This window comes from Fulmarus glacialis, unplaced genomic scaffold (assembly GCF_000690835.1).
Source record: "Fulmarus glacialis isolate BGI_N327 unplaced genomic scaffold, ASM69083v1 scaffold20176, whole genome shotgun sequence".
Classification (NCBI taxonomy): Eukaryota; Metazoa; Chordata; class Aves; order Procellariiformes; family Procellariidae; genus Fulmarus; species Fulmarus glacialis.
The window spans coordinates 7,711-19,077 of record NW_009219010.1 but is presented as its reverse complement, the minus strand read 5'-3'; the positions used below and the strand labels follow the sequence as shown (position 1 = coordinate 19,077).

Sequence of the window (11,367 nt, the reverse complement as noted above, 5' to 3'; positions counted from 1 at the left end):
ATGTCTCCCTGCATTTATTACTCAACAGAGAGTGTGAAGGGAGACTGACTCAGCTGGGGGTTGCATGTCTTCCCAGCAGTCAGTGTAAAAGGTACATCTGTGGTGAATTCTGGACCACGTTCAACACCTGAGAGTGTATCTTTGTTTTGGGGCTGTGGGCTTTACCAGAACACTTTTGTGGCCTCCCTGTGCAGGTTTTAGCATTCTGTTTATCAGCGTCCGAGAGAAAATTGTAATTAAATGGGAGGAGTAGGCTACTGCTATGCTTAAAGGTCTGCTGATGCTTGAGAGCTTTGCAGCTCGGAGCCTGCGTTCATCCTCAGGCAGAATTGTTCTGGGTCCTGCATAGTCTTAAATCCGTGCCCTCGGGAATACATTGGTGTTGGAGCCTTGCTTTGCTAGCCTCGGTCGGAGGCACCGTTAGTCAAGTGGCTTTGTTTTTCTGTGCTTGTAGAGTGATCAGAGCATGGAGCCCTTCTCGCAGCCAGAACCAGGGTTTCCTGCAGAAAAGAGCTCACCCATGCCGCAGAAAAAATCCCGTATCCTGGTGGGTGTGACTGGAAGTGTGGCTGCCCTGAAGCTGCCTCTCCTTGTCACCGAATTGCTGAAAATCCCTCAGGTGAGTAAATCTATCGGTAGAAGTCTCGTCAAGTTGGTTTTATCCTGTTTCTCATTTCAAGGAGAGATTACATGGCTTCTGTTGAAATGAAAAGTTCCTTCGGGCTTTGAGCCCTTTAGTTGGAAAATTTGTTGGAGAAGGGATCCTCCTGGTTTTAAAAATCAATTAATACTTTTTCCTATCATTTCATATCTCTTTATACTTAAGCATTAGCTTTAAATCGGGTTTTAAGGGCGGTAACTGTTCCTGGATATTTCCATGGGCAGACATTTAGATTCTGGAATGTGAAGGTAGCATTGTTCAGTTCAGCTTGCTTCATTCTCTCAAAAATGATTGAATAGGTACTTGCTTTGTTTTTTTTTTCTGGAATATGTCCTTGTCTGTCAAATTACCAGATATGGCTGCAGACACAGGTGGATGCTTTCTGGAACTTGAAATCTCTGATTAGGATCTTGCAGTTTTCCATAGCTGAGGTGTGGAGTTGGAAAAGATGGACACTGCTGTCTGACCAACAAAGGGAAACCAGATCTTTTAAAAACAGAAATAGAAAATAGAAGCTGCTGGATGTGTCTGTGCATTTTTTTTTTTTTTTTTCCCCACTGGAGTTTATTGTCTGGAGTAACAGAGGTGTCCAGCAGAGGCCACTAGTGACTAGAATCAGGGGAATGTGCTACTTTATGCTGTAGAATAAAGTTAGAGGAAGATATAGAAAACCTTTAGCTTTTAAGAAATTAAGCAAATATTTTGGAGCAGTGAAACGAAAGAGTGGCAGGAGCAAGAGGGTGCATTTACATATCCAGATATATTTGTTAGATTGCTTAAGGGATATCCTTTTGGATGATTTAGGAGGCTTTACCTGTAGATACATTAACACAGAGCCAGAAGAGGTGCAATCCCCGAGTAACTCTGCAGTAAGAGATGCAGGATATGCATCTTCTAATCCTCTGTCTCTCGGATTGACTTCACTGTTGTCGCTTTTCCTTTGCTCTTGGTGCTTGGAACATCCTTCTCTGCAGGTGACAGGAAGAATGCAAATGATCCACTGTAGGAATCTAGGTCAAACGCGTTCCTTCTCTCTGAGCATTTGATTCATAATTAAAAACTGCAGACGGCTGGACCTGAATTCTCCGTGAAGGCCCGTAGGTTCTGTGACATCTGTTGCAGGCTTTGCACCCACTGGTTTTAGGCTTTCGTTGCATAAAATGTGAAAGTGAAGTATCCAGTCCAGGAATTTCTGGTACTTAATTTGTTAATTAAAATTACTTATCTACTTGTTTCTGATGTGATTTCAAGGCCTGATCTAAAGCCTGCTGAGTGAGTGTAACTTTTCCATTGAGTTTGTTAAGTCCTGCACAAGCCTGTTGCATCAATTTCTTTACTGATGGAACAGAACTTTCAAAAGCCATCGGTGATGGCAGGGCAGGAGCAGAGGAAGGCTTTGATACCAAAGGAGATGTGGTCAGAGGCTTGAAGCCAGAGTTGTTAGTTTAAATTGATGTTTTGGCTAAAATGATCCTCGGTGAACAACTTGGCAGTGTGATTTTGCACTCGTTAAACTTTAACATCTCCTTGCGGGTGGTAATGGATGTGACTACATCTTATTGCCTTTTGTTTAACCTCTTTGAAGGTCTAGGAAATTTATACGGCATCAGCTTACGCCTTTCAGGTTATTACCCTTGCACCTGGTGTTGTGGGGAGCCAGCACACAGTGTCTCGTCAGGACAACGTGGGTAACTCTCGTGGTTGTGCTAGACTCACACACGTTGTCTCAGGCTGATTCCTAGGATTTTTGAATGGCCTGGCAGGAAGACGATGACAAAAATTATATTGGCAGGATATTGGTTAGTCATAAAGAAAGGAAATGGCAACCTTTTCTGTGGGTGAAAGGTATTGCTCTTCAAGTTACAGGATGTCACCTGGACTTCTAGGTTTAAATCACATCGTCATGTCATTTCATTGCGCTCCTGCCAGGTACCCTCTATGTCAGCTTGTAGGTGCCATTTAACAGAGGAGCTACTCATTCTCTTCTGCAGCAGTTGTTACCGAAGATTGGTCTGTGTGTAAAGATTTTGCTGTCGAAACTGGGAAAGTATGAAAAAAAAAATCATACACACCCCCTTACGCCAAGCAGAAACAGCTGTGACATCAGAATCCTCTAACAGAGACCAACAATGTTGTGTGAACTCAGGAGAGCAGTTTTGCAGTAAAGTTTATTCTGGAGAACTGGCTGAAACGGTCCAAGTGAAAGAACTCTAACTAGTCTAAACTGTCTCCAGTAAAGGAGTTTGAGTGTGGCTAGACTGACTTTACTGTTTAAGCAGAGATATAACCACAGGCAAACAGAGGGTGTGCCAGGTAAATAGAAAGAAAAAACTATGTAGGCTAAAGTGATCTTGAGAACACTGATCTCTTTCCAACGTAGTTGGAGGGACTTGAAGGACTTGCTCAGAACAAGGGATCCAGGAGCCCACCCCAGCAGAAAACCTTAATTAGGGCGAATATTTAACTAATAGAGTTCTAACTGATAGAGTTTCTTGGGGGAGTGGTGGAGACACCACCACTCAGAGTCCTTGAACATATCCCTCTGGTATGCTCTAGCTTGTAGTGGGTTGGATGCAGTACTCAATAGCCAGCTATTCCCTGTTCCTGAGCTTATGCTTTGAAGAAATATGTGTTTTTTAAGATTGGAGATGGTTATGAAACAATCTTAAAAAAATGAAAAAAAAAAAAGCAGAGTGTCTTTTGGGAATTTTTTTGTATCCTTTAGCCTTAGATAGGTATTTCTGGTCTAGATTAGAAAATTTTTAATAATTTGTTGCTACGCAATCGAAGTAGCAAGTGACAAAATATGTCATAAGGTAGATAGAGTTGGATCACCTAAAAATCCTTGTATCGTTATGGCTGACTGTAAATAAGAATACCACTAAGAAACATTACTGCTGAAAACCTTTCATGCAGGACTGGCCTAGTGGTACCATTTCAGAGAGCAGATATGCCCCTTCAAACTGCACGTTGCTCTTTAAAATCACCAAATAAATAGTATCTTGCAGACTGCGAGGTTACACCTCATTGAAGCCCATGGCATAGCAGAGAGCAGCATTAGCACCTTTGTGGGTGTCGCTGCTTGGCTCCAAACAGCTTCCTGTGAGGTGAGGTTAATATGGAAACAATACGGTTGATTGCTGTGGATATGATCTTCACACTCAAAAGCACTAGAAACGCAGCTGTGATTCCAAGTTAGGGTCGCTTGAAAAAGAGCAGACATTTAGAAGAGGCAAAGAACTGAACATACAGTACCAAATACTGGTGTTATGTGCAGCTATATTTTCCCATTCCTTTTTCTTCAGGAAATGGGAGAAATTACCAAATACCATGATATGCTAAGGCTGGGATTTTCCACTGCTCCAAGCTGTTATTCTAGTCACGTAGGGTGCAGATAATCAACACTGCTCCATTCCCAGTCGAAGAGATAGTGTTGGGGAGATAGGTTAATATGTTTTGTCACTTCAACCGCTGCTGTTGAAGATAGCTTCTTGGAGGTTGGAGGTTTTCGGCAGTCTGTTTTAGCAAGAGTGCGCAGATCGAATTCTTCATCAGTTTTGTACCTCAGTCAGTTGTTGGTGAGGCTGGTTTCTCCCCATCTCTCTGCGCTAATAGAACCACGCAGTGGGTCGCACTGTGAACTGCTTGAAGGAGCAGACTGTGGTCAAAAGTGGCCAATAACGAGGAAAAGGCTTATTTTTCACTGTAATCGGTGGCCTGAGCTGCATCTTCCACAATAACAGTCTTTTCGGAGCACTCCTTCCATGTGTTGGCCTGTCTGTTGCCTGGTTTTAAGGTACATCCTTGGGAGGAGTTGCGGATGGAAATACGGTTGCATGTGCCGCATGGGTGATCAGCACATGCAGAGCCGCTCCGATACTGGCTCTGCTTTGCGTCTGATCCCGGTGTGTGCAGAGCACCTCTGCTTCACTGCATGTGGCAAGCAGTTGTTTGTGACATTTGTCAGACCTACAGCTTTGAGCAGGTCATGCAACATGTAGAAACCGGGGAAAACCCCCCCTTTTCTACTTGTTAAGATTTCTGCAGGAGGAAATGAGACGATCTCATGTCGTAGGGCATCTTAGCACCTCGTAAGTGTGCAAGTCAAATAAACGTCCAAGGGACGTGATAGGATTTCCCCAGTATATACCATATAACTGAAGGTTCCACTGGCTTTCAACAAGGCAGGCAGGTTTATCTAAGATTTCGGAGAGAACTTTCATGTATTTTCACTCAGTCTCTTTTTCCTTTGTGGAAGCCACTGGTTTACTGTTTTGGCTGCACAGAAACCCTGTGCTATGAACATACCTACACAGAGGTTTTCTTCTTTCCAACACCTTACCTTGATAGGAAGGATAGCTGGAAGACACAACCCCGACTTCCTTCTGGTATTTTTACCCCTGGCTGGAGCAAGTCTGATTAACACAGTTGTAAAAAGTAGTATCCAGTAGTCTGTAGCTTCCTTCCTACCTTTGTCACCAGGAGATCATTGAGAGAGAGAGAGGCAGGGGCAGAAAAAGACAGAGAGGTGCACGACATGGTCCATTCGACCAAGAAATCGTACTCTGTCTTCCAAAGCCACTCTTTCTTGTGAAGCCTTGTGCAGCAGAGATGGGCTTGCTTTGTGCTGGTGGTGCTGAGCCCCAGCTAGCCAGCTTGTCCCTTAGCGGGACTTTTGATCACTCAGCACTGTGCTTTCTCTTGGCAGAGAGCTTCCTCTTGGCTCCGAGTGTGGGAAGAGCGATCCTGCAAGTGCCGTGTAGGCGTACCACCCCTCTGCACTCCTCTGTGCTGTGATTAAGGGGATCTACTGAAGCAAGATGCTCTACTGCTCTCCTACTCCCTTTGGCGGGAGTCTTTTCAGATTAAAGGGCATCTTTCACAGAGCTTTGGTTTGCTGTTTCTTGCTGTCTCTTTGAAGTTCTGTGCAGAACTGCATCTCATTCTGACCTGCTGTGTCCTCTCTGCTGTCCCTGCTGTGAACTGGCCATGTGAACATGTTTGGCAGGCGATGGCTAATGACCTGCCTGTTTGAGGGTGGCAGTGAAATGAGTGTTTGGCTCCCTGAGCACCTGCAGTGGCCTGGCCTTTCAGCTCTGAATAGGTACAGTTACGCACATGTGCACAGTAGGGAAAAGTCCTCTGAGAATCCACACAGCTTTCAAAATCTTTGTCGCTCGAGCCCTCCTCCTCTACCCAGCTTTACAGGATTGTCCTCAAGTCTTAACTATTAGTCTGTCTTTCTCTTTCTTTTCTGATTAGCTTGAAGTGAAGGTGGTCACTACTGAGAGAGCAAAGCATTTCTACAATGCGCAGGAGATTCCTGTCACCCTCTACAGCGATGAAGATGAATGGCAGGTGAGTTGTTCTTCCTTTGGAGACTGCAAGAGCTTCTGTCCTGTCCCCACTAGCCACATGTTTTGTAATTGAAGTAGTTCTGTCATGCAGTCATGCCTTCTACTTCCAGAAGGCCAATGGGTCATGTTTCAGAAAAAAAGCAGGCTCCCTGGGAGATTTACTTAGTTGTTCAAGTGCTGAACAGCAAATAGAAGTGTTCCTCTAAGTTTCTTTGCAAGAGACCACATTCATTTATTTTTTAATCCTGGGCCAAGACTCACTTCTTTGTTCTAGTAATGTATGCTTTGGAATATAGCTTTCAAAGAACGTAGTTCTAACTGTGCTAATTGACACTAACTGTGTCAATGAGGAAAAAAAGAAAGGCTGCCCTGACTGTACTGGAGGATTTTGTACCGCCCTAGCAGACTTGCAGCAGGCAGTGAGGGTAGAAGTGGTCTCTCACCACCCTGGGCTCAGCCGCTATCCGCAGCTCTGAGAGGAGTATCAGGAAATGTCAAGAAAGCCACTGCAGAGTCTCGGTGAGGGTGTTTGGTGCTTGTCATGAGTCATACTTGTCACAAACGCAACAGCTTAATTCTCCTTAACGCTACGTATTCTGAATCTACAGACATCGCTGATGTTCACAAAACCACCCACGCTGCTTTAAAACTCAGCCTGGTGTCTGACCGGGTAACCTTGTGCTGGTAGGGCCACCCTGGTATAGCGGTGCAGAGGAAGGCCAGTACCTGGAGATGTCGTGCACCAGTGTAATTGGCGGCTGGAAGTAAGAGAGGTGCTCCTGGTGGAAGTGGTGTTCATCTCAGAGCTGTCCACATCTGTGCTCGTGCGCATACATAGAAGAGCCATTCCAGTAAGGGATAGCTCAGTTGTCAGGGCTGTGAACATCTCTAGACCCTGTAAAATGTCTTTTTCTCTTGACTACAGTTCCGCTGACGTGCATTGAGGGTCCCCGAGTATAGAGAGGTTCATTGTATAAATATCAGCATTTGTTTTTCGATGCATTTTATCTCTACTTTGCAGTACTGATCTGAGTACAAGGTGATCTACTCTTTACCAGTACTCTTGCCAATGCACTCACACACGAGCATTGCTTTTATGTGGAGAGAGGCATGCTAATGGCAATGGCCAGGAAGCTTTCTGGCTGGTCTAGGAGATTGGCAGAGATCTGCTGGGTCCCAGCATGCTACAGCTCCAGGCAAAGTTATGTCTGAGGAACCTTCGGTGGAGTGATAGAAGAGGAGCGGGTCAGGCTTTGAGATCTGCTGGCACACTGGAAAGCAGGCGTGGAGCCCTTATAACATGCCGTTCTGACAGAAGGGTGGGAAATAAGCCGGCTCAGCGTCTGTTTATGAGAGATTTTATTCTGAAAATAAAACTATGATTTTCAGTGCTTCTAGAAAAAAATAGAAGTGAGTGGAGGGGCTGGGAAAGGTGTGAGGAAGCACCGGCTTTCCAGATACTGTCTTTTTGTTGTGGTTTCCAGTGACTCAGAGAAGGAACAGTTTGTGGCCCTGATGCACCTCTTGCTGGCCTGTGGTTGTGTGTGTCCTCTGGGGATTAAGCACCTGATGCTGTTTGCTGCTTCTCTTGACGCTTTCCCAGTTAACTACGCTCTTAAGAAAAGACCAGGACTCTCTAGGGCAACTCAGAGCTTCAGTGAAAATAGAAATATTCACTTAAGGGCCAAGATAGGAGGGAAGTGCCCGGTGGGTAAACCTTGTCCAGCCTAGAGAAAGCCAACAGGACTGTTCGCTACTCTAGTTACAAGGGTTTACTTTGCTGCTGTGAGTATGTGTCGGGGTGTGCATCCTAACTGAAAAGTGACTTGTGCAGTTAGGGGTCTATACCTCATTAAAAGCCGGTGGACAGCTTCACTTTAAAGAAATGTGAGGCTTCTAAATCACATGGGTTCCTCAGGAAATGTGACCCCTGGTTTGGTCCTGTCTGGCTTCAGTTGGCTGATAGGATGGAGCTCTTTTCTCTGCTCAGATATGCTATGTGTGGAGGGAGCTCTTATGAACATTTCTGAAGCTAAGGGATGATGTGAATGGGAAGTGAATGGGGAAAGCTCACTCCTGTGAGTTGAAATCTGTGGTGGTTGGACATGTGAATTCTTGTCTTTGTGGGGAAAGGATACCCGTTTGTAGAGCACCAAGCAGATACGTGCTGTCTGTTAAATGTGCTTCCTAAACGTAGCTGCAACATGGCCTTCACTGGAGGAGGAGGGAAGTCAGAAACATGAGCAGTGTGGCTGCAGTCCTTGGTTCCCCATGCTCTCAGATCTTGCTTGGTATGAGAGTAATTCTTTCCCCTTAAGCTTACATGATGGTTACTAATGTGGGATTGATGAAGTGCCTGTTGTTCACAGCATTCATTGTGAGGGTTCGGTAATCTGGATCTTGTCTCATCCACAGCTGTGGAAAGGCCGTTCAGACCCAGTCCTGCACATTGAGCTCAGACGGTGGGCTGACCTCATGTTGGTGGCACCTCTTGATGCAAACACGCTGGCAAAGCTCGCGAATGGCATCTGTGACAACCTGCTGGTGAGTAACCGGAGCTCTGCCTGAGAGTTCTCTCACCTCCCAGCATTAGACTGTCTGACCTTTCTTTCATGGAAACTCTTGTGCTTCTACAGCATCGAGAACCGTGAGATTTGCATGTTCTGCTCCCACTTCATATGCTTGTCTCTCTTCCTCCAGTATGGTTCCCCTATTCCTTCTCAAACAGTTGTTCTTTCCTTCCCTGACCTACATGCCTTTCCGCTCCTCAGCTCTGTCAGTCTCTTCCATTATTTTCCAGTCCCTGTTTTGTGCCTTTCCTGCTTTTTCTGATGGGCGGAATTTCTCTTTTTCTACCTCCACCCTCTCTCTGTCATGCATGTACACACACACGCATGCGCGTACTCACTTCTGAGTTCCTCTCTGCATTTTTTAGATGCAATCTGGAAAGACACCTGTGAGATCAGATAAAATTGTTTACTTCCTGCTACCTCACCTCCTCCCTCACCTAAGTGCATAGCACAGAAATTCGAACATGCTCACACTTACCTTCCCGTTTCAGCTACATTTTGCTTGTTCAGGCTTGTTTTTCTGGTATTAAAAGTGCTCTGGCTCAAAGGCTGATCAGAAAAGTGTATTAAAAGAGAGTGTGCTTCTCTGTTGGGTGATGGGAACCTTCAGCGGCGCAGAATGCTTTGTGTCCAGGCAGTAGGTCTTCATTAGGAGAAGTCATAAGCGTTAACCACCCAAAAGATCTGCCAGGAAGCTGCAGATCTGCAAGTGTTGCTGTGGTGCATCACCCTTCAGTAATGCAAGGAGGCTAGAATTAGGGATGGAGGGCAGCGCATAAGCTCTGGCCAGGGAGCCCTGCATGACCAACTTTGTCGTTCAGGCAAGAGGGAGTGCATATAAATGAACAAAGTACACCCGGAGCAACAGCCCTCATTTGTATGAGCAGATCACTGGAGATCTGAGAGAAGCCAGAAAGAGCTGTGGGAGGGACAAGCAGTGTCTTGTCCTTCTGGGTCCCCTTGGTACTACAGGTGTGATGGTGATAGCAGAAGGAAGAGCTCAGGAAGGATATTAGGGACGCATGACTTCACAAACTCCTGCCAGTCTTTTCGGAGAGCCTTGTGGAGGTAAGAGGTCGCTCCAGCAAAGGAAAGCAAGTGCTGGAGCTGCTGGTTGGCAAGTTAGAACAGATTCTAGCAGACTTTCCTGTGCTGGGAAGGGTTCAAATCAGAGGGCATAAAAAAGGATGGGCAGGGTTCTCCTAAGTACTCTACAATCTGAGCAGAGACCCTGCACCAGGGACTGTTGCTACCTGGGAGGCTCCTGTTGCATGATTTAAATGTTGCTAGGCCTAGGGAAACTGATGGACATTGCATTGAGAGCAACCAGCATTTATCTTTTTGGGAGGTGAGGTGATACTGGGTTATCTGGAAGTTCTGTGTTACTGAGGAGTCAAATATGATTCCCTGTAGCATGCAGGAGCTGCTAAATGATTTGTAATCTGCCAGCATCTTCTGCAGCAGCCCAGATGTGTTCGTGTTATCCTCTGTTTGTATCCTGGAAGCTTCCCTTGTGAGGAGTTACGGATCCAGTTGGCATATCATTTAAAAAAGACTCACTTGCCAACTTTTTGTGTTTAGCTCTACAGCTGGCTTATCTGAAGTGTTGCCTGGGGATTTCTCTATAGCTGATACGATCTGTGGCCACCCCTCACCTTCTCTCGGTATCCCACATGGGCTGGCAGTCTGCACACATCGTGTTCCAGCTTGGTTTGCTCCAGCGATTGGGCTGCTTACTTGGCCCCAAGCCGGAGTAGGATGGGATCTATCCTTTTTGTAGCCTCCCTCATCTTTCTTGCCTGTCAGAGATGAGCTTTGCTGAATGTAATACAAATTAGTAGCAGCCCTGTGGATCTGCCTGTGGGCTAGTCCAGCTGCACTGACAGATTGAGGCTTTTGGCCCTCTAATGACACCAAGGCTGGGAAAGCGCTTCTGTGCAGCGCAGTGATGAGGAGGAATGAGGAAAGACAACCCATCTCAGAGCTGAACCTCTTGGCTTCTCTTGCAGACTTGTGTCATCCGTGCTTGGGATCTGAGCAAACCTCTGCTCTTCTGCCCAGCCATGAACACGGCCATGTGGGAGCATCCCATCACAGCTCAGCAGGTGGAGCAGCTGAAAGGCTTTGGCTACACAGAGATCCCCTGTGTGGTGAAGAAACTAGTGTGTGGAGATGAAGGTCAGTCCTTTTGCATGTCTTCTGACTGGTTTCCTGCACAAGTGCTGCTCTTATCCTGAAGGGATGTGCATTCTTTTGCCGTGTGGTCTTCAAGATGTTGGACTGCGGGGAGCAGGTGCTCGCTGCCAGGTTTTATATAAACAAACTGAAGCTTTGCCCTGTGCTAGCTGATATCTATTATTCTTGTTCATTAATTTTTAAGTAGTCTTAAGAGACCACCCAAGCCAGGCTTTCAAATGAGCCATTAGATAGGCCTGATATTTAAAAGAAATACTCATTCAAGAAGAGAGTAGATCAAAGAGAAGGAAGGCTTTGCGGTGAGCGTTATCAGCCTGGGATTCGGGTGTCCTGACCTTGCCCTAGACTGTGACTGTGGGTTGTTTTCATCACGCCTCAGTTCCTCATCTCTAACACAGGGATAATATCTTATCCCTGAGAGCAGACAGTGAGAATAAGCACTTTGCAGACGTGGCTGAGGGTGTAGCTGGACGTTCATTTAACATTTGTTGTTGTTTGTTGCCTGGGTTACTTTTCAGTTTCCCAATCGAGTTTTGATTTGGGGTTTTGACATCAGACTTATCTGTGAAGTGAAAGAGGGGGG

At 45.9% G+C, this 11,367-nt stretch overlaps 1 protein-coding gene across 1 annotated transcript in view; it reads left to right on the top strand.

Annotated features, from left to right (window-relative positions):
• The first annotated feature begins 466 nt into the window (after positions 1-466).
• PPCDC (phosphopantothenoylcysteine decarboxylase) overlaps positions 467-11,367 on the top strand; it is a 15,329-nt gene continuing 4,428 nt past the window's right edge. Inside the window, exons 1-4 of the mRNA XM_009580227.1 lie at positions 467-619; positions 5,924-6,019; positions 8,434-8,562; positions 10,598-10,766. Coding sequence (XP_009578522.1) covers positions 467-619; positions 5,924-6,019; positions 8,434-8,562; positions 10,598-10,766 — 547 coding nt within the window. The remainder of the gene's footprint in view (positions 620-5,923; positions 6,020-8,433; positions 8,563-10,597; positions 10,767-11,367) is intronic.